Genomic DNA, 23,937 nt, shown 5'->3' on the forward strand with positions numbered 1-23,937 from the left:
TTTTGTGGATGTTGTTGTATACTATTTGTGGGTAATCTTTTGGAATGTTATTTGTGGAATGTTTTATGTGTAGCTTGGTTTGTTTTTATGTATTTGCTGTTTAGAATGACAAGGGGGTTAACATGCCAGAACTGTTTGCTTTGTTGTTAGTTAATGTGTCTGAATAATCCCATGAGGGAGCAGCCACGTAAATGATGGAAATAAAATCGTAATTAATTCATTCTTACTCAGTAACTCCCAATATACTCGCACACAGTGCAGAGGACAAAATTTACAACGCAATACAAACACAGATGTACAGCTAAACAAACATAATCAAATGTATACTTAAAGCTAACAAGCAAGAGCAACAAACGGTTGGTAAGGTCAGATTGTATTGTATATACAAGGTTGTGGTACAACAAAGAATGCTGAAATACATTGCCTACTGAATAGATCATTTAGATAGATAAGTTACTCTATATACAGAAGTGGGTTAATTTTGTTATGGACCAGCTCAAATACTCAAAAACACAAAGGTTAACTTTTATTAGTGTTAGTCAAAGATTATAGGTAGTATCTAATAGTTCTATAGTTATTTAGGAAATACTATGTCTATGAGCTGTACAAAACTACACTATGAATCTAATTAAAAGTAATCCATAGCCTGTTTTGTCATATGTCACAACTTTTATTTAGTGTTTTAGGAAATACTATCAAACTTTGTAATTCAAAGCCTCTTTTATCATATGTCAGAAGTTTTATTTATAACTCACTCAACTTTATTAACATTCCACTTTTACTTTTAAGTGCACACAGAGAAACACAGAAAAGAAAGGAAGCACAAAAACAGAAAGCAAAAGAAAAAATAAAATGTGCATTCAATGCCAATTTCTTAATACATCAATTACATTAGTAGCTAAATCAAAATTATTCCTAAGTATCAGTGGTGGAATGTAATTAATTTACTCAATGACTGTACTTTTGCACAATGTTGATGTCCTGGTACTTTGAGTATTTCCATTTTGTTCCTTTATGCTAATACTCCATTACATTTCAAAAGGTAAATGTGTACTTTACATTTATTTTACAGTCCCAGTAAATGTATAAAGCATGACACCTTGATTAAACTGCCTAAAAAAGTTGTTAAAAAGGTCCACCTTAACAGCATTAAAATGCTGCTAACATTAATGCATCAGTATTAATATTCCAATAACATGTATGTGTGATAAAGCTTTACTACTAATATTTACTTTTACCCAGGTAATAGTTTGCTGGACTTTTACTTTAGGACTTTAGGCTAGTTATGACCTATGAGATCTATATGGGACAATATGTTGTATAATTATGACTTACATTGCTAAATAATCTGCCATACGTGATAAACTGGATTTGTAAAAGTCTTATTTTTGAGCTTCTTTCTTGAGCTTTTATTTAACAGAGGTTAGTTTTGCTCAACAAAAGTAATAAACACGTTGAATTCCAGTATACATATATATTTTAAAATATACAAAAGGACTGAAATAACAATGAACTATAAAGAAAATCAAACCAACATTACACAAGATGTGCCGAGAGGAAAGAAAGGAATGGGCCGGGTTTTCGTTGATGGCCTCCAGCTTCCCCCAAACAGGAACCTGAAACACAGCACACACAAGTATGCATCAGCATATATTTAGAGTATATGCACAGTATAGTCTGCTCTGCTTGTTTGACCTCACATGGCTGATTAACTGTTCATGAGTGTGACGTGTAAAAGAAAACCGTTCTTGTGTTTGGCATACAGCATCCTACACAGTGCTAAAAGAGGAGAGAGCTCAGTAAGTGGGATTTTCAAAGCATTGTTTTTTTTTCTTAAGTCCTCCTAAGTTCAGCAAACAATGTCATACATGTAAAACACAAACCATTTGCACAGGCTTACAACCTGAACAAACATTCAGAAATTCTGGCAAAATGAACAAGAACTGCAAAAACAAGAGATCTGATAGTGTTTCCTATAACAGCACCAATGAAGGCTTCTGTTTATCTGTACCTTTGAGGTCGAAATTGTTTGTTGAAGGAAGGTTTTCACGCATTGGAAAAATGCGAGGCTCTTTGAAATCATTCACGTGATGATCAATGCCTTCTGTTTTGATACCTGCATGGTGCTGACACTTGCCTGGCGCAGCGTCAACTGAGAGATATTAATATGTCGGTATAGCAGACGCAGACCTACAAGGTTGGTAATGGAGTAAGTGATAGCTTCATTATGCTGCTACAGCCTGAGGGTTGAAGTATAATTTTTGAATACAGGTACAGCGAGAAAATCACACCATATGTAATGGCTTCTTAAATTAAATTGTTCCCATATTATTGCAAGTAAGCGTCATGTTCAGGTAGCTGTTACTGCAGGGCAAGAAGATATATCAGGAACAGGTGCCTTAGTACAGTTATTAAGATAATCATGCAATCAAGTCACATACTGCTGTGGCACGTGGTTAAAATGCTGAGCAGACTCTCTTTATAATTAAATACTCAACATATTACACTTTTCATATTCTGTCATTCACAGAGTAATTTAAATGTTATTGCAAAGCAGGTAAAAAGTTTAAGATGGCAACTTCAATAAACTTTATTGTTCCAATGCTTTTCAGAGATACCTGATTAACGGGGCTCACAGAACATGACTGAACCAAACAGCAACAACAGTTTCATTTGTCATTAGAAAGATATACGTTTCAAAATTAACCAGGGCTATAACTATCATGAAGGGCACCTAGGAAGTGTCAGGACTTACCTCAATTAGACACAAAATTCTAAGTTTTAAACTCAGTATTCTTACACTGGACTGTTTTAGACAATAAAATAAAGGCAGTATTTCTACACCAGAATTATATTTCTGGCATCATGGAGAGCGATTTAATCTGACTAATGAGATGAGACTGACATTTCTGCAGGTAGCCTACCTGATGAGATGGTGTCAACAGATAAAAAGAAGAAAAACAAGGTAACAACTTTAAATGTTACTTCCTACACAGATTGCTGTTAGATTTCCTTTTCTTTCTCACAATGAATAAGACAGCTTTTCCCTGCTCTGTCATTTGCTATATTCATATTTGTTTATCTGAAAGGGAAAATTACTCTTCATTACAGTTAATCAGCATCTGTCAAACTCAAACACGCTTTCAAACTAAGTTGCTTCAAGCTTTTTTAGGCTGTTTAACAGGTTATTATGGCAATTGTGCTCAGTAAAACATTTCCTTGAAGAAGACAAAACATCCATTAGCCATTATTAAGTCTTGAAAACAATGTTTTATCACTTACCTGTTATTTAGTAAATCAAGTATCAGAATCTGAATCACATTTATTGGTCACAACATTTGTAGACAGTCAGATAATAATGACCCAGAGTGCAAAGGATGTTGGAATAAATATTTTTAAAAAGCAGGTTACTTTATATACACGAGGTATATATGACAGTATGCACAGCATGTGTAGACTGTTTTACTGATATTATTTACATGTTCTTTGTTGTTATTGTTTTTAACTGTGTATTTAACAATGAGAATAAATAATTGACAGGACAATATAAGTTACAGTGGATGTTTAAGCCACAGAGTCATCGCACAGTTAAGTTCAGTTAGGTTATCTTTTATTGAGCCCCATAAGGAAATTTATTCTCTGCATTCGACTCATCCTAAGTGTTAGGAGCAGTGTGTAGCCATCCAGCGGTGCCTGGGGACTAACTCCAGATCTGAGCCAGTATCTTGGTCAAGGGCACTGACTGGAGAATGAACCTAATATACATGTTTTTGATGGTGGGGGGAAATCGGAGCATTCAGAAGAAACTCCACTCTCAGCTCAAAACTGAATCTACTGTGATCATTCCTGACACTGAGTGCCTGGTGTTAACTGTTGGTCACAGCGATGTCTAGTTGTTTTGACGTACATTGCTCTGTAGCACTTACCAGAGGGGAGAGGTTGGAACAAATTGTGTCAGGGTGTGATGGACCTGCAGTGATCCTGCCCGTTTCCTGACTCTGGACATGTATAAGTCCTGAATGGAGGTCAGGTTGGCAACAGTGATTTTCTCTGTAGTCCTCCCTGTTCCTGTCCTGTTTGGAGGGAGATCCAAACCATGACAAATAGATAAATCAAATGTTATAGGTAGTATCTGATAGTTCTATAGTTATTTAGGAAATATATTTATAAGCTGTACAAAACTACACCATGAATCAAACTTTGTAATTCAAAGCCTCTTTTGTCATATGTCAAAAGTTTTATTTATAACTCACTCAACTTTATTAATATTCCACTTTTACTTTTAAGTGCAGGCAGAGAAACACAGAAAAGAAAGGAAGCACAAAAAGAGAAAGCAAAAGAGAAAATAAAATAAGCATTCAGAATGAAAGTTGCAGGTTAGACACATTTAAAGACCAGTTGTATTTTATGATTTGATGCCAATTACTTTGTATATAAATTACAACATGTAGCTAAATCATTATTCCTAAGTATTAGTGGTGGAATGTAATTAATTTACTCAATGACTGTACTTTTGTACAATTTTGATGTCCTGGTACCTGAGTATTTCCATTTTGTATCTTTATACTAACATTTCAGAGAGTAATGTCTACTTTACTACATTTATTTCAGTCACGGTAAATGCAAAAAGCCTGATAGCTTGATGAAACTGCCTAATAAAATTGTTAAAAAGCTCCACCCTAACAGCATTAAAATGCTGCTAACATTAATGGATCAGTATTAATATTTAACTTACAACATGTTTTGATTGCTGGGACTTTTTCTTGTAATGGAGTATTTTTATACTGTGTTACCTCACAATATAGGGTAGTTATACCTTGGGACAATATGTAATAGATAGATAGATTTATTTATCTATTTATCCAGAGGGAAATTCAAGTATCCAGTAGCATACGGAACATATATACATTAAACATACATTAAACCTACATTAAAATAAATTAAAATTAAAATTAAATCAACTTAAAATAAAATTAACTTATAACACCGTAGCCACAGTAAAACAGTGCAAAACAGTAAACAGCGCAAATTGAGTGCAAATGGAAGTAAATCAGTTACAGATGGATAATTGCTGTATTTATTTTATAATTGTCCTGCCCGTGCCCTTAACTAGGAGCGGTTGCTATAGTCTGATGGCCAAGACGAAAGGATTTTAAGTATATATAACGATAGATTAGAGTTAGATAGATAGATAGATAGATAGATAGATAGATTTAGATAGATAGATAGATAGATAGATAGATAATAGATAGATGGATGGATGGATGGATGGATGAGGGATGGAAAGAGTAATAGATAGCATAGAAGATAGATAGATAGATAGATAGATAGAGGTAGATAGCCTAGACTTTAGATTAGATAAGATAACTTTATTAATCCCCCCGAAGGCGGCAAATTACATTAAAGTGTACATTAATAAATTACATTAAAAAATACAATAGAATAAATACCACAATAGAAAAAATACATACATAGAAAAGATAAAAAAGATAAACTAGGTAGGTAAGGTGCAAAGAGTTTAGATGTAAAAAAACGATGAATTGATAAATTGACAAAGTAATCTGCCAAACCTTGGATAAACTGGGATTTGTAAAAGCCCCTATTTTTAAACAGTTTTATTTCCTCCTTCCTCCCCTTTAATCCTCACCTCTCTCTCTCTCTCCCTCCTCTCTCTCCTCTCTCTCTCTCTCTCTCTCCAGGAGCGCGCTCCCGCTCACAGCTTCCCTTCTTGCACCGTGCGCGCTCCCGCCTCAGTGGCAGTCCGCTCTCACGTGCTCTCTCTCTCGGTATAAAAGGCTCTCATCATGTCCACCGTGTCACCGGACAAACGGAGGAAAATGGAGTCAGCGCTGAACCAGCTGAAGAAACACACCGTGGTGGTGGCAGACACGGGGGATTTTAACGGTAAAACAATGTCAAATAAAATAAATACCCGCTCGGTTTGTGGCGCACGCTAACGTTAGCTGGGTAGCATCCGGGTTTAATGTGACTGACCTCTGTGTCAACATCAGTGGGTGGGAGAGCTGCTTGTTCGCGTTTATCTCGGGTTATTTGGACCCAGCCGGCTGTCAAGTGTTAACTCCAGTGAGGTTTACTTGAATACTATAATAGCTACTGAAGTTGACGATCTGATAATCCAATTATAGCTGCTTGTTCTTAAGGTTGCCTGGGTTAGTTTGCGTTAGACAACAAAACCATGCTGCTAACTAACCTCTTTGCTTAACTTATTCGATAGAGAAAGCAGAGTCTGTTTCTTCACAGTAGCCTCTTATTAACCTCACAAGTCACCACTTGAAACGAGACACCTGTTAAGCGTGTACGTGGTGGAAAAATACAGATGATTTGGAGGCTAAAATGAAGTTGTATACTGAGTTAGCACGCAACAAAGGGTGTAAAAATGTGATTTCTGCTTCCTCGTTTGTCACTTTCACGCCACAGAGTAAAAGGGCATGTTTCTCAATGGGTCAGAATGAGGAAATGTGTGTGATAATCTTGTTAAACTGTGATGCAAACCCCGATAGTTCCTCATCCAGAGTTTGCAGACTCAGGATGACATGACAGAACTGGTCTGTGACTCTCGTTACACAGCAGGAGCACTGGATGTTTGCAGAGACTTTTTAAATGACTTGTGTGTCTTTTGCACACTGTGTTTAGTGTCCTCGACTGATGCAGGGTTGTGTCTTGAGACATGCATGCAGTGAAAACGGGCACAAAAACACGTTGTCTGTGTCCTTTAGTGCAGTTCAATAGGGTTGGAATTTAATGTGATCAACAAAATGATAAGTGACCACAGTTTTTAGAAGCAGTCATTGTTTTAAGTACATCACCACACAAAAATACTAAACTTTATTTGATTCTGGCTTCTCCCAAAAGCAAGTATTTGCTGTTTTTATCATATTTTTATAGTTTAAATTTAATATCCTAAGGTTTAACCTTAAATCAGACTTTATTTGTATTGTGTTTTTATTTGAGGTTAGTGTAACTCTTTACAGCTGACGGACAAGATGATGATAATAATAATAATAATAATAATAATAATAATAATAATAATAATATACACATATAAGCTGTAAAAACAATTTGAAGACATCAAACTGTGGGCTTTACAAAAAAAAACAGTCGACAACAGAAATAGTAATTAGTTGCAGCTTGTCTCAATACAACACTGCGAAGCGAGCAGGGTGATTCACATAACAAAGCCTTACACATCAACAGTGTCTGTCATCGATCCAACAGTTTATATAAAACATCTCTCTCATTGTGAAAACCTGTCAGTACTGTCGTTAAAAAAATAAAAAAACGAGTTTGTGATAGTGATCAGAAAAGAGGTTCCTCGAGGTTTACACAGCCATCGGCTTCTCTCTTTTTTTTTTTTTTTTAAATTTAAAAATCCACACGTCTGTCTGATTTATGTAATCTAAGTATTTCTTGAATGTTGTAAGACTTCTCAGGTTTTACTGGCTGTAGGTTTAGACATGTAAAACCACTTCTGCTCCACATAAGAAGTGCAAGAACTTGGTGTAACAGCACACTCTTGCTTCACTTACGTAAGTTTCAGCAGAAAGAAGAGACTGAAAGTAAATTAAAGGGGCACTTGGGTAACTAGTTGGCCTGCACAGTTCTCGATAGTCTAAGGTTCCTCGTGAGATGATGAATTGTTTAGTGCTCTTTTTATTTTGTGAGTTAAATGAAATTAGGCTTTCAAAACAAACAAGTAATTTATAAAAATTCTATTCTATTGGGAATTCAGCCATATGTTTACAGTATAGGATATAATAGGATGAATTAAAGTTATAGTAGAGGTTTTGTAATGCTTCAGGTGCCTTTTTTCATTTCCCCATTTTGTGGTAATTGTGCTGTAATATGCATGTTAATGTAGTTGGTGAACATTCAAGGTCAACTTATAAAGTGGACTCAACATTCTCAACTACAAAATATAAAACCACTTCCGCTTGCACAGAAAAGGCTGGACTAACGTTATATTATTTACAATCTCTTATTTGCATTCACCCTTTTATCATAACTTCAAGGTATACATTTCCCCAGTTGAGGACATTAATTGTATTTGGGATGGATATTAAATTATGGAAAGCTTAAACTTTATTTTAGTAGACAGACCAAACTCCATCTTTTGGGCCTACTGCTGTAATCAGCACATCGACTGTGGTGTCTTCTGGAACTGTTGATCATGAGTATCTAGTCCAAACCCAGTGACCTGCATAATGATCCAATTTTTTTGGAAGTGGGTTGAAAAAAAAAAAAACTCTGGCTTCAGAACAGAGGTAGGCTTTGTTCTTTGGGCTGAAGAGCTGGCAGCGCCGACTGGACTGCTGCTACAATCGAGTGCTGACTTAAAACCTTTTGTTTTGGTGAAAAGGCCCTGCATGTCAAATTCAATTCTGGACTTAAACTGCAACAGGATGCTTTTAATAAACAGTTCTGTAGGTTATGACGTACCTTAATACAGGCCCTGTGACCTTTTTATTGCAGCACTTCATCAACATTATTGAACTCTTTTGGCCATTTATCCTAATAAAAGGTTTTCAGCTCGAATGATTCCATTGGTTACTTATTAAGGTTTGTTCCAGTTAGTGGGTAATCACTATGTCTGTCTGTTGCAGCATCAGCAGCTTTTATTAAGTATGGGAGTCTTAAGAATCCCCAACACATATAAAGCTTTTTAGTAATAAACAAAAGAGAATTAAATGATTAATCGATACCATACTTAAGCCTTTGTCTTTTTAAAAGTGGCGTTAAACAGTATTCTTTGTATGAATGGAAAAAACGATATCATCTGCCTTTTCATGTCATCAGTACTATTACCACCATCTTGCAATTACAACTCTTTGCACCTTATTTACCTATTTATCTTTTTATCTTTCCTATCGAAGTATTTTATTCTATTGTTATATTTTATTCTATTGTATTTTAATGTACCTGGCTGCTATGACGACCCAATTTCCCTTCGGGGATTAAATAAAGTATCTATATCTATCTTTTCTGACTCAGCAGTTTTTTTAGAGTACGGTGCAGTAATATTCGTACACAGTAGATGGTGCCATTTCCTTCCTCGCAGCAGCAGTATAGTGTAGGTTTAAAACACACAGGCTCTTTACTCTTTGACTTTGTATACGTACTCATAGCATTATTTTTGAATGAGATCAGTGAAAATCTTGAGTTATGTGAGTGTGTATGTGACTTTTAATGACTGCTCTGTCTTCCCATCATGCAGCCATTGACGAGTACAAGCCTCAAGATGCCACCACTAACCCGTCTCTTATCCTGGCTGCTGCTAAGATGCCAGCCTACCAGCCCCTGTTGGATCAGGCCATTAAATATGGCATCGCCAAAGGCGGGTAAGAGGTTGCACACAAATGAGATTGCATTACACTATGGGCCAAACCTGAACATAAACAGCAGTAAAGTATTTAAAGTAAAGTAGTCTTTTGCGAAAGAAAGGGAACACTTTGTGTTTTTGTAGATGTACAGTAGATGGTTCTGCTGTGCATGGTGTTGACACACTTCCTTAATTTACAACAGGCAGTTCATTGCAGTGTTCTTCCCTTTTCTGCTTAAACCTGAAATCTGTGATGCCATTTAGTGAATGTAATTATTGGACTTGTGTAGTAGAGTTTGGTTAAACATTAAACTTAAATATTTACAGTGTTTTAAGACAGTCTCCATACTCGGAGCTGTCAAATTGGTAGTAATTTGAATGTGCAAAACGTGATAAATGCACTTGTTAGGATAATAACAGCTGCACAATATCCATTATCATGAATTTCCCTTTTCAGTGTAACTCGGACATTAACGAACTTATAAGTGACAAAGTGGCTCTTCACAGCCTCTCTGTGCTATGTATCTGACCACTTAGTCATATTCAAGCCCGTTGCTCAGGCAGAGGTCTTTTATCTGTTCCTGAGGCGCAGCTGAAAACCAGAGGTGACAGAGCATTCGCAGTCAGAGCTCTGAAGCTATGAAATAAGCTACCTGAGGAAATCAGGGCTGCAGAATCAGTGACCTCTTTTAAATGTCTTCTTAAACCATTTTATCAGAGAGCTTTTCCAGATTTTAGTTGATTTTCATAGACTGCCCTTGCTAGTTATTTTTGTGTGAAGCACTTTGTGACAAGGGTTTAGAAAAGTGTTTTATAAAAGATTCATATTATTAATATTACTAATATTATTATTCTCTGTCCAGAACTGAAGAGGAGCAGGTCGCAAACACCATGGACAAGCTGTTTGTGAGTTTCGGGCTAGAGATCCTCAAGAAGGTCCCAGGCAGAGTCTCTACTGAGGTGGATGCAAGGTAGGCGGAGGTGTTCTTTTGTGTCTCGAGGTGCTAGTATGAAGGAAAACTTGTTACCTAAGGTTCACTGTCTTGAACTTTTCGTACGTCTGCATAGAGAAGCTTAAATTGCCTGTGTATTAGTCATGGGCTAGACTTGTAGGAAACGCACAACTGGTATTCAGAGAGCAACTTAATTGACATGACAACACTCTTTTGTTCACTGGAATATCATTGCACTATATACTTCACAAGGATGGAAATTTAAAGCAGTTTCCTTTATTTGTCAGCAGCCACATTACTGATCAATAATTTATTAATTAACAAAAGCTTATATATAAAATGCATGTTTTTCCTTCAGAAAAATGTTTAAACGCTGGTATGGCCTATTTGTGTTGTACAACCAAAGTTAAAGAGGAACCTGAATAATGAATTGAATAAACACAGTAAATTGGACTGCATTTATACACCGCCTTTATCTAACATGCTTTATTTATGATAATTATGTATACAATTTGCCTCTCATTGAGTCATTCACATATACATTCAAACAAAGCATCATATTAGACTCAGAAGCAGTTGCAGTTCAGTATCCTGCTCAAGGACTTGTGGACCTAATTGGAAGTAGTCTTAAATAAAACAAAATAATTGTGTCTCAACAGAGTGTGGTTGTCAGATGTGGGCTTATTGCTTAATGGCTGTGTTGTTTTTATTCTCCTAACAGACTATCTTTTGATAAAGATGAGATGCTTGCCAAGGCTCTCAGGCTCATCGCGCTCTACGAAGAGGCAGGCATCAGCAAGGAGCGTGTGCTCATCAAGCTGTCATCAACATGGGAGGGAATCCAGGCTGGCAAGTATGTTTTCTCTGCGTTAGTTAGACTGACATTTCTGATATACGTGTCAGTTAATGTCTTTCTGATGACGATGAGGTCTCATAATCCTTTAAATATGTGAACCAGCAACTGCAGGGTTTCTACCAGGATCTTACAGTCCCCAGTTCGAGTTCAGCCAGAGACCTTTGTTTTTGTCATCTTACCATCTGTAATAAAGTAATAAACACCCAAACTTACAATAAAATATAATGTAATATAACATTGTTTAGAATAAGAATAACGTAAGATACTGAATGCATCATTTAAGAATGAATTTGACAATTCCAGTCTGTCCAATCTGTAGAAGTTGACGGACTGACCAGATTTTCACTACATGAATTTTTCTATAAACTAAACCTTGTACCATCAGAATAATTTTGAAATCTGCTTTAATCAAAGCAGCAAATTGCAAAGTCAAACAGAAGTATTTTACTTGTTACTGCTCCTCTAAAACATCCAGTGACTGAATCCACCATAAATAAAGGGTATTATCACCATCAATAGGATACAGAGTGAGTATATGAATGACCGTGCCATATGCAAAAACAATTTTGACTTTTTTGTTTTATTTTTATCTTATTTTTCATCAGCTCCAATCTTGAGCTAACAATTAGTCAATTAAAGGATTCTGTGATTGAAAAATAATCTGCATCATTGCTCAATCATTTATCAATGATGAATTATCAAGCAAAACCACCAATATTCTCTGGTTCTAGCTTCTACAATGTGAGCATTTCCTGCTTTTCTCCATTTTCAATCATAGTAGATTGAATATCTTTAGATTTTGGACTGTTTGTTGGCCAAAAAACAAGACATTTGGAGACCTTACCATGGACTGGTGTTGCAGCCCCAATACAATCATATTGTAGTTTTGTGCAAACCCTGTCCAGTATGTCGCAACCAAGCCAGAGTTGTAACTAAAAAGGTTTAACACAACTAAAAGGAAATTATGATGAAGACAATCGAAATGCAACAAAACCAGGAGAGCAAGAAACTGGCTCTTTGTTTGTATATGTCGCAGCCAGCAGCATGTCCCCGACGACCCAACTCGTCCAACAGCCGGCTCCGAAGGGCGTCACATGTACATACTGTCCCTGTACTGTGCGTTATGGGAATGAAGTCATCCTCATGACAGTCAAAATATTCAAGGCACGGGAAGACCGCTTCATGAGACTGCTTCATTCAGACATTTATGGGTCTGGTGGATGGAGTGCAGATGGTACACACATGCTGTCCCATGCACTGTCACACGTCTTGTCAATGTGCATGCACGGTCACTCCCTAAGTGGTAAACGCATAAAACATCTGGCGTCTGCTGTTGGCTGTTAACAAAATACAGATGATGGAAAGCTGATGGGCCACCAACCCCACGAGGATGTTCAGAAAGAATGTGAAGAAATATAAATGCACGGGCTTCAGGCACAAAACATTGACAAAAAAATTCTTTAACGTGACAAGACAAAAACAACAATATTAGAGGGGTAAGCTGTGTAACGTGACCTGACTAAAACACATGGATTTGAGTGAAACGTGTTTTACGTTTCAGTGTCACTGTAATGCCTGATTTTGGTACCAAAACCTACAAGTCTACTTTGATTGCAGCCTGTATCTCTGTTAATAGGACTACCTCAGTTGATTCCACATTTTTAACAAGTACAAAATAATAAGCCTGAACTTGATGAAACTGTAAGGTGTGATATTTTAATATTCTGTGGCCTGTTCCCCTTTTTGAGGAGTTTCTGGTTGAAATGGGAAGCAGAGGACGAACACATTTACATATACATATTACTGTTTGTTTTTCTAAAATAAAATAATACTTTGTTTTTGTTTTTTGTACAGGGAGCTCGAGGAGAAGCACGGTATTCACTGCAACATGACCCTGTTGTTCTCCTTTGCTCAGGCTGTTGCCTGTGCAGAAGCAAAGGTAACCCTCATATCACCCTTTGTTGGACGCATCTTCGACTGGTACAAGGAGAATACAGACCGCAAAAGCTACGAGCCCCACGAAGACCCAGGTAATAAATGCCATCCTAATGCCATAAAACCTGCATTCTTTTGTTACATTATCAGTATAGTAGCACCAATGTCAGATTTGGTCATGTTGAATGCGAAAGTGTTTCAGTGCCTTCATGCAGCCATTTGACATCTGAACAGTTCGCTTTTTTCCAGCCTTTTGCCAGTTTGTCTGGTGGCTATATGTGGATGTGTTTTAGGCTGATGAAGGCAGTGGCCAATCATATGACTCCTCGTCAACTTCTTTTTTTTTATTTTATTTTTTTTTTTAAGAGCGATGTTTTCTTTATCTTTGCATACTGACAGTTTGATATCAGAGCAGAGGATGTGGACCAGGAACAAATATTCTTATCTGGTGCAGCACAGATTTGGTAGATGTCTGTTCAGGTTGAATTTACTGCCACCATGCTGCCATGCATAATAATTCTCAATTTAATTCTAATTTGGAATAACAATAATTTAAAAAAAAACTAAAAAAACAACACATTTGCAGTTATAAGTGGTCTGCTGTTTTGCAGGTCATGATATCTTTGAGTTGTTGTTGCATTTACTTTTTTTTGTTCTTTTACAAACAGGCAACAATAGATGCACAAACTTGAGTTGCTCCAATGATCTGTTTACAGTCTGCAAAACAATCTGCTATCTCATTCTTATTTTCATATATTATATTTTCACTATGAACATTACTTAACTCCCTAAGTTAAATGTGTTTGTATATTTGGTGTACTATAGACATGGTGTCTCTGCACCAATTTATGAGGCACGTTTCCTCCGGACTCAACAACCTACATACCTATGTTACACCACAAACTAAAACTAAAACTCGTGTAACAAAAACAAAGAGGGAGCCATAAAATTAAAATGGTATGTGCTTCAGTCGGATGTGATAATGCCATTGCACAAGAAGAGGACACAATAAGATGAAGTAATTAAATGAACCTCAGTCAAACCTCAGTGCAGAAAAAACGATGGATGTATGGCATTTCAGTTTTTTCAAGTATTCATTTGATTAATAATACTGAACATTACAGACTTATTATCACACCACACAGATCAGACTTTTTTTTTCATCTTTTTAATTTACAGTATCTCTTAGCAGGCTTCAGTGGATATTCAAGTCAGATGCTTCTTGTACATTGTGATTTTCTTCCATTGCACTTTGTCACATTTTGTATTTATCAATACTCCAACTTTTCCGCCTAAACCAAACAAACTTTTTTTTGCAATATTTCAAGATTTTTCTCTCCATTCAGCCGCAAATTCAAAAAGCATATTTAAAAACGAGTGGATGCAAATGCACTTACTGTGCTTCTCGCACCAGAGATGCTGGCATGAGCAGCTTTTAAAAGATTTCAGCTTTCTCCTCTGCCCCTAGGTGTGCTGAGTGTGACCAAGATTTACAACTACTACAAGAAGTTTGGCTACAGCACCGTGGTAATGGGCGCTTCCTTCAGAAACACTGGTCAAGTGAAAGCCCTGGCTGGCTGTGATCTGCTCACAATCTCCCCTGGGCTGCTCGCAGAGCTCAGCCAGGACCACAGCACTGTCTCAGAGGTGCTCAATGTGGAGAAAGGTACATTGGACTGCTGTCCTCATTAACTTTGCCAGTTTTACTTTAATTGTGCATGAACATTCACTGAACAAGAAACATAAAAAGGGAAGACATTTGATGTAAGCAGACCAAACCAGATTGGTAGCAGTCTAATTTTGTGTTTTGGCACCTCTCTGGACTTAATTTAATTTATAATATTTTCATTCAATTAGGAACCTTTGATCACAGCTTCCCTGTCATGCACCATGTGTTCATGCAAACAATCCTATCCAATATCCTGCTATTAAAATGTCTCATGGTACTTTGTTCTTGTATGAAGAGGAATAACAGTGTTGCTTTTAAAAGCTTGTTCCCATGAGCAAATGTGTTCATTGTCATCCCCAAACATTGGAGGGCACAGAGAGAGACTTGGGAAAGGATGGTAAATGGAGATGTTATCAGATGACGTGTCATCAGCTATATATTGAAACCATAATGTGGCCCACTCAGTGTCAACAAATTAAGCTTTTGCCGTAGATGTTAACACATTAATTCAAAAATAATTAAACATTACCATCCTGGCAGAATATTTACAGTTACTATAGAAATGTTTGTTCTTGAGGAAAGAATAAGATTGTTCAGTTTAACAAACTATACAAAGACTTTGGGCACTCTTGCACATAGATGTCTTATTGTTTAATTTAATTTATAGAACCTGAAAACTTAATCATGCACTTATTTCCACCTTGATGGTTTGTTTTTGTAGCCAAGGTCTGTGATCTGGAGAAAGTTCACATGGATGAGAAGGCTTTCCGCTGGGAGCACAACGAGGACCGCATGGCTGTGGAGAAACTTTCTGACGGAATCCGCAAGTTTGCTGCTGACGCCATCAAGCTGGAGACTATGATCAAAGTAAGAGGATTTTTCTTTTCCAAGATCCAAAGAAACAAATGTATAGTGTGTATGAACTTTGTCTTGCTGTCAATATAGAGATTTTTTTCATTTATGCGAGGTGTTTGCCGAGCTTTGTACACTGACTCTTTGGCTCTTTGTTTCTTAATTGCAGGAGAAAATGCTCAACGTGAAAAACGGCCAGTAAGGGACAGATTTGGCATCTCCGGCCACATTGACAGGAAGTATCAGAAGTTAGGAGGCTACTTTCTTCGTCCCCAACTCCCTGAAGGCCCAAACACCAGATGGCCTTCCCTCTCCTCATCTGACCAAACTCCAGGGACATCCCTCCTGAATGGACACTTTCCTCTCTTAGGCTGGGACTGACTGTTTTTTGACCAAATGTAAATGGTGATTGATGCTGATGTGGAGTTGTTGTATATTAGCCTAATATTTACAAGGAATTTGACCAGAAAGGGGAAAAACTTGAAGAAAAAAATGTCTTAATGAGACATGATCTCATTAATTGAAAAATCATGTGACTACTAGAAAGGACCATGAGCACTTTTTGGCCGTAAAGGACCACAATTTTGCTATTGACACCATTTGAACATGATTGAGGGCACAACTTGATAAAGACCATTCAACCATCATTCCTTATAATGTACCATTTTGCTCTTTCAATAAATGAAAATATCAGTCATTACAATTGTGTTTTGGTTGTTTTTCAACTGTTTCTGTCATCTGTCTGTCTCAGTCAGTGAGTTACGACGTGTTAGACCCACAAAGACTGCATTAATGGCAAAGTATTCAAAATGGTTGCGACAGTTGAGGTAGAACTGGTATTATTCTTATCAGTTCTGTAAAGCCCTCCTGTTGACGTAAGGCTTTTGTCATGCCTCTTTTACGATCTCTGGTTGAGCCGGTTTCACTCCATTCCATCTCTGCTCAATCTTGGCTGAACTCCACCTTAACTTCTTCAGACCTATATATAAAGCGTAAGTTTCCTTCAAACCCACAATGCTTGTTGTTTGAAGTCGAAACACAATCTCAATATTGGGTAGGACTTTGAAGTTTATGAAAGGAAGTGCGGCAATTGGCTTAAGGTAATGGGATTTATTTAACTTGTGTATTAGATGTTTGATTTCCCCTTTGTGTTCGCTGTATTTAATTGCATTTATTCCATAGTGGTTGTGGAGCGTTCAGTCGACCAGAGTTTGTAATTTAAGCAACAAATCTGTCAATTGGCCGTTTCTATAATTTCAGAAGTTTTCAGTACCTACTGAATTGGGTAACAAAGTAATATTTTAAAGTACATAATATACATACGTGATCTTGCACAGACTTGCTTACAATGATGAACAGAGCTTAAAGTAAATCAGTAAAGTCAGTAGTAAAGTCTGTACGGATCAACCAAACATGAGAAAGTAAGATTTAAAGCATTGTAACAGAATTATTGTATGACCGAAACCTCAATAGAACAATAAACTGAGCAAAGTATTTTTCATGGGTTTTCTTTAGAGCGCAAATTTGTAACCGCAAGGAACGTGGCAACATGTGGCAGTGATGGCATTCATTTGTCAGTTTATAACAATACATAGGGAAATTAAATATATTTAAAAATTGTTAAAAGCATCAGGAGTTTCAGCACTTTAAGAAGTTCAACCAGTGTTTTGTAATTAAGGGATATTTTCCTTCAAAGGTTTTGTTCAGCATACAGTCAGCAACAGTCAGCTATGCTCCCAAAATGTGTTGGTTCAAGTTTTAAACCTGTTTTGTGAATCATCTATTAAGAAAAGACTTCAGCTCTGTAACAACAAAAATATTCAAACCACACTGGACCATTTTACACTGCCACATAAAGGATTCAAGGTTATTTTATTATGTTTATTTTATGTATAATGTATTTATTATATTTTATTTTATGACATTAATTAAAACAACTTTTAAGCAGGTTTAAACTATAACCTTTTGGTGTAGTACATTTCCTAATAATATACACAAACTACACTGAGATCAGGGCCAGACCAACCTAGAGACCCAGAGGCGAAAATTTACAATGGGTCCCTGTCACAAGTAAATTCCACCATAGCCCCATCATCTATAATGGCCCTGGGCTGCAGCTATTTCTGGACGAGTTGGATAACTCTCAGATGGTTGATCTATTTACGATCTAAACACGTAGCGCAAGTTGCTTCACATATCCAGTAACCGAGTCCCTAGGTGGCGCAGGACAAAGTGTAACGTACATTTTTATGCAGATGACACCATTTTATATGCCATTGGCTGTTAATCTGGTCTTTGCAAAACTCCAGTCTGCTTTTGATACATTTCAATATAAAAGCAAAACTGGGTTTTTACCTGTAAAATTGGCAGAAAAACATCCAAAAAGATTTGTGATGAAATTACTTTTTATAGTGGTATGACTTGATATGATGAATTCATAAACTGTAATTGTGTCTGTTTACTATGAATTGACTACATATGTATTAATGCATGTTCATTCCCTCGTGTCTACCTCCGTTTAATCATTTGTTAAATTATATCTGGCTTCGCCCATTTTATAGTCACATGTTCCCTGTACCATCCAATCACGAATGTCCACGACCAATCTCTTTAATAAGGCAGTCTTCACTTCAGGGTGGCACCTGAACTCCTTATTTTCTGCATATGCTGTATAGAGCTGCAGGTTTACTGAAGAAAAACAGCAAAAATGTCCGATGTGTCTGTGTCTGTCAATCATTCATATCTGAATACTAGAAGAAAATACTTGTACTGTGTTTATTTACCGTCCTGCATTTCAACCGTTTGATCTTACGTATGTTAGGCATCACAAACCACAAATTGCACATACGTATACATACATATACGTGCGTGCATACGTATAGTACAGTAAATTACCAGTTTATGTCAGCTATAATTATTCAGTCACCATTCCACTATTATCTCTTTCACAATGTTCTTTCAAGACATTCACTGAGTGCTTCCGTCACACCACAATTCCTCTCAGACAAAACAACAGCCTTCTTTCAGAAAGTGTCAACACATATTATGCTGGGTAGGTTACATTCATTTATGGGTAATTCATTTGAAAAGAAAAGAAACATTATACATGTACCTGAATCAAGCTTTGTCTATGATGTCTGCTCATTGATGTTCAGCTTAATATTACAAATTTAACATCATATAATTAACCTTTCTGTCTATTTCCCAAAGTTTCAGACTTTCTGTCAGACTAAGGAGCTGCGATGCTGAACAGATTCAAACTGAGCATCCTTTTGCAGGGCCTGACTCTGTTCCTGTTAGGCCCGACCTGCAAAGCCTCTTCTCTGGGGCTGACAGTCCATGTTGTGCCCCTGGACAGCAATGAAGGGAGAACGGTGGGAAATGATTTCTGTCCCCTAAAAATCTTATTGTCACTCTGCCTTCAAGTCCAAACTCTTTAGCACTAACAGATAGCTCTTTTTATGCATTTCTATTCTTACCTTTCTATTATTTATTGTAGGGTTTTTTTACCATGTGAGTTGACAGTGAACTAATGCAAACCACAATGTAGGTATCCTTTCAGAGCTTGCAGCATTATGTTATTTGCATTTAGAGATCCATAGTTTTAGATTATGTTTTGAAACCATCCAAGCTTGGAGGTATTTGATTCATTAAAATAACCTAATTATCTAATCCTTAACTAAAACCTTGAAAAAGGTTTTCAGGGATTCATTATCTAAGGAAGAAAATATTTATTTTACATACATTTTAAAAATAATCCCTCTATTTTTCTTACTTACCACTCATGGAGACAGGGACCACTTACTAAACAACTTGTATCCCCAAACAACCATTTCAAGTCTATATCAAGAGGCTTTGTGGTCTGAAGGTACCCTTCGTTGTGAAACTGAGCAAGATTTATTATAATCTGTTAATTAATTATTTAATGGTCATATTAAACCCATTAATCAACTTCAACTTTATTGTCCCCAGAGAAATATTTTGTTCTGCAGCCAGGTAAAACATAGAACCCACTGAGACTTAGGCACACAGACTAAGGTACATAAAACATGAATACATCAAGTGACAACAATAAAATATTTAACCACCAAAAACAACACCATCAGTCCCCAGCAGTCACCCTGATAGACCCTGCCTTTGGTAGTCTAGACAGATTAGACCGCTGAACACCACTTTATGCTGTAACCTGTTATTGTCACCTGTTGAGAGATTACCAAACTAATTAATCATCTAGAAGGCGATGACTGGCTAACTTGGTAGTCAGAATAAAAGTATAGCCAAAATCAGTATTCTAACACCTCATGAGCTACAAGGTAATGACTGCAAATGTCTATGATTCACTCACCTCAATAATAAAATCAATCACTGCACTTATATGAGAGTTTGTCATTTTGTGTCTTTGCTTCTTGCAGGTGCGGGCTCATTTCATTGCCATCGCTCCCAGTCCTTGTCCAGCTTTGTCTGGACTGTGCGCTGAAGGCGAGGACTGTCTGGTCCACACTACCTCGTTACCTTTTAACGGCACCGAACCTGGTTCTGGCTGGTGTGTCCGCCAGTGGCAGAAAACTGTCTCTAGTAATTACAATGCCACCATCAATTTAGGGTAAGACCTACGTGCATCTGAAATTCCACACATTTTTCTCACGTAACCTATACACTGAACAAAAATGTTTTTCATCTTTAATTGTTGTTAAAAGTCTATGTTCTTTTGATATGTTTTTATATGTGAGGCAGTGACTCATTGTGTGTGCTGCTCAGTGCTTTTATTCCTTTAACATTCCTGTCGTAATCCTGCACTGTCTGTGTACCAAGAGCTGCAAGTCCAAGTCCTGTTTTCTGTTCTACTTAACAACTCAAATAAGATCAATGAAAGGACTTTCAGCTACTCTAATACACACTTTTTCCCCCTTAAATGTTTAGGCCGAACACAGAATTTTATGTATCTATGAATGCAGGACCAAAAGTTCGGGCAAACAGCGGGAGACTCAACCAACCTGCTTTTGTTGGTCTCCCTCCTCCACTAAGGTAATGAACACATTAAGTCTCTCTCACACACACACCCAGTCCCTATTATCCTTTCTTCTGTTGCAAATAGTCGAGTGAAGTTTAAATTGCACATCAAAAACACAAAGGAGGCAGAGCTTGAACACGAATATAAAAGGAAAAGGAAAATGAGGGCTTTATGGAACACAGGGTTGAACCAGTCAAGAATACTGAAAAAAACTGTTTACATTAAATTGATTTTAAAAGTTTAAGTTTTAAGTCACATGATTTTTTGGGTGCCTTAGGAAAACACCATCATGGCAAATGCCATTTCCTTAATTAAATATAATTTGTTTAATTTAAATTAAATGTCACTGAAGAACGTAAACCCCTATCAGCCCTGGACATTTTAAGGAATATACTCATTCACTTTCTTGCCTATAGTCTGTAGCCTAGATGAGATAACTGATAGTACTCACTAGTACTCTCATGGCTGTACAGTAAATGTGAAGCTACAGTAGGTTACCATCAGTAGCTGGCTAACTTAGCTTAACATAAAGACTGCAAAGAGGGGGAAACAGCTAGTCTGAAATTGTTCAACGGTAACAGTATCTGCCTTCCAGCATCTCTAACTCTCACTAATTAATACAGAACTTGTTTTGTTTAATCAATACATGTATAAAAAAGTGTACAAACAACAATTCCGAGTTTTGCGGGTTTATGTGTTGGACTATTTCTTGGACATGACCAGTTGCCTGGCAACCAGCAGAGGAGTCCAGACCAAGAAATAAGCACCTGACCAATTACTGTAATAATACATTACACCTCTTTTTTCAGTTGTACAGGTTATATCCACTTTCGCTTTTCTCCTTTATCATGAATATCTTTGTGTTGTGATTTGAGGGCTGATTATCTCTATGTTTCTGCAATGGGATCAGGGCTCGTGTGAACTGCCCCCACCACTTCCATTTGTCAGTGAAAGACCTTGATGGTGACAGGGTGCGATGTCGCTTTGCCCGCTCCGACCAGGGAGAGTGTCTCAACTGCACTCAGCATTCTTTTATAGAGCTGGATGAGGTGAGTCTAACTTCAGCATTAAGCACTAAACACACAGTGCCACAACACAGTTAACACCGTTTCAGTTTCATTTTTTCTGGGCAGATGAACTTAACTTTATTTTCTACGACAAAAAAGGCCTTTTCATTTTTTTAAGCTCAATCTTGTTACTGCCTTTCTGTTTTTTCTATGTGTGATGAACATAAATCTCAAAAACTCAAAATCCAGCTTCATCTATGAAAAAATCTATGTATTTCCAGTATATGATATCATGTGTTTATAGTTATAGGAAGTGCTAAGATCCTTAACTTAAGGAAGTAAAACTTTGAATTCAGAACTTATAATTGTAACATACAGGTGCATCTCAGTAAATTAGAATATCATGACAAAGTCAATTTATTTCAGTAATTCAATTCAAGTGAAACTTATATATCATATAGATTCATCACACACAGAGTGAAATATTTCAAGCCTTAATTTCTTTTGATGATTATGCTTACAGCTTAACAAAACCCAAATTCAGTATTCTCAGTAAAATTTTAATATTTCAGAAGACCAATACATTTTAATACAGTCCTGGTAGATGGCTGCCGTTGACTTCTGGACTTGATAAAACCATAGTGGACCAACACCAGTAGAGTGCGCTCCCACCATCGAAACTCAATGACTGTGGAACCTTCCACACTGGACTTCAAGCAACCTGTGGATTCTGTGCTCTCCACTCTTTCTTCAGCTTTGAGGAAGACTTTGATTCCCGCAAATGAAATGCAAACTTCACTTTCATCTGAAAAGGGGATTTGGACCACTATCGACCAACAGTCCAGTCCTTTTTCTCCTTACGCGGTAAGACCGCTTCCTGTCAGTTGGAGCCATGTCCTGGACACACTCTGTGTGTGGTGACTCTTTGACTGCCACCTGACCTCCAGCCTCCAGTCCACTCCTTGTGCATCTCCAAATTCTCGATGGATGTATGCTTCACCAATCCTCTCAAGGCTCGCGGTTATCCCTGTGCTGTCCCCTTTTTTCTACCAACACTTTTTCTGCCACTCCAACTTTCTATGATATGCATTGGAAGCCCAGCACTCTGGACAGCCAGCTATTACTTTTAAGCAATGACCTTTTGTGGTTTCCCTCCTTCGAGGGGGTGGCAATGACCGTGTGTATTCCTGGACAACTGTCAAGCGCCAGCAGTCTTCGACATGATTGTGGTAGCCTACTCGAACCAGACATTGGAGACCTTGAAAGACAATTGTAAGGCGTCAGCAGACTCTCCTGCAGGTGCTCACTCATTCGCACGATCTCACCACTCTCACCTGGATTAGAAAGTGGGTGACCATCGTGAGTCTACAAGTCGCTGAAATAATTAGCTAATAATTATAATTTTCTGAGATACTGAATTTTTGGGTTTTGTATGCTGTAAGCCATAATCGATCAAGAATTAAAAGAAATGAAGGCTTGGAAATATTTCACTCCTGGTACTGGTAAATGAATCTATATAACATATGAGCTTCACTTTTTGCAATTGCATTACTGAAATAAATGACCCACTTTCCATGAAATATTCTAACTTTATTGAGATGCCCTGTTACTGCAGTCAGGCCAGTTTGTACTGCAGGTACCTTACGTCACTTGAAGTATATTAAGCAAACTTATTGCTTATACTCTTCCTATACTATTGCAATATATTGTTATAACTAGTCTGTGCTAATTACATTTACGAATTCATATGAAGTTTAAAAGAGCAATGTAACTGGTTGTTGAGGAAAGAGCTAGTACGTGTCCATTACAGTACTTGAAATAAAATGTAAGTTAACCCTTCCAACACCGTGTACTCGTATCGTATGTGTAACTCTCTAAAGGCAGTGACTGTTATTTAATGTAAATTAAAGTAAACACAAGTAGTCTTTTGAAACACTGGATAAAGTGGTCCAGAGCGAGGACAGAAAGGTGAAAACAGAGACTCTTACTATGCCCTAAAGAGAATTGGCTATCTTCACGAAGCTCGTGTCAGTAAGGTGGCAGGAGAACAGATTCAGCAATCACGCTGAAAGAGCAAGTTACGCAAAGCCATGGGTTGGGCCAGTAACCGCCGGCACCTGCCAGTGTGTTTTGCCCATCCAAAGAGTAGTCAGCAGCAGTTTCAGGAAAACAAATCTCTGATAATTCCCTCAAAGTGGGTCGCTGCCCTTGGTAGTTAAGTTACTCTCAACCACCTTGGAAGCTATGTTGCAGATCATTCTATCATTGAAAATTGTTTCTTATTTATATGTTTCAATGAAGTGGTTCCCTTATTCCT

The 23,937-nt window shown here is 37.3% G+C and overlaps 2 protein-coding genes across 2 annotated transcripts in view; both read left to right on the forward strand.

Annotated features, from left to right (window-relative positions):
- Window positions 1-5,741: 5,741 nt before the first annotated feature.
- taldo1 (transaldolase 1) lies at window positions 5,742-16,302 on the forward strand. Its single transcript, XM_035652368.1, has 8 exons — window positions 5,742-5,904; window positions 9,233-9,356; window positions 10,201-10,308; window positions 11,012-11,143; window positions 13,001-13,176; window positions 14,550-14,747; window positions 15,472-15,617; window positions 15,772-16,302. Exons 1-8 carry the CDS (start codon window positions 5,805-5,807, stop codon window positions 15,802-15,804), a joined length of 1,017 nt encoding a protein of 338 aa, XP_035508261.1. The 5' UTR covers window positions 5,742-5,804; the 3' UTR covers window positions 15,805-16,302.
- A 316-nt stretch (window positions 16,303-16,618) lies between these two features.
- The window catches only part of LOC118320984, a gene marked incomplete in the record, with an annotated part of 10,654 nt that continues 3,335 nt past the window's right edge, over window positions 16,619-23,937 (forward strand). Inside the window, 5 exon segments of the mRNA XM_035652123.1 lie at window positions 16,619-16,702; window positions 18,813-18,976; window positions 20,015-20,205; window positions 20,523-20,627; window positions 21,524-21,662. Coding sequence (XP_035508016.1) covers window positions 18,845-18,976; window positions 20,015-20,205; window positions 20,523-20,627; window positions 21,524-21,662 — 567 coding nt within the window.

This window comes from Morone saxatilis, unplaced genomic scaffold (assembly GCF_004916995.1).
Source record: "Morone saxatilis isolate NCDOM2014 unplaced genomic scaffold, NCSU_SB_2.0 Contig11, whole genome shotgun sequence".
In the NCBI taxonomy this organism is placed as follows: Eukaryota; Metazoa; Chordata; class Actinopteri; family Moronidae; genus Morone; species Morone saxatilis.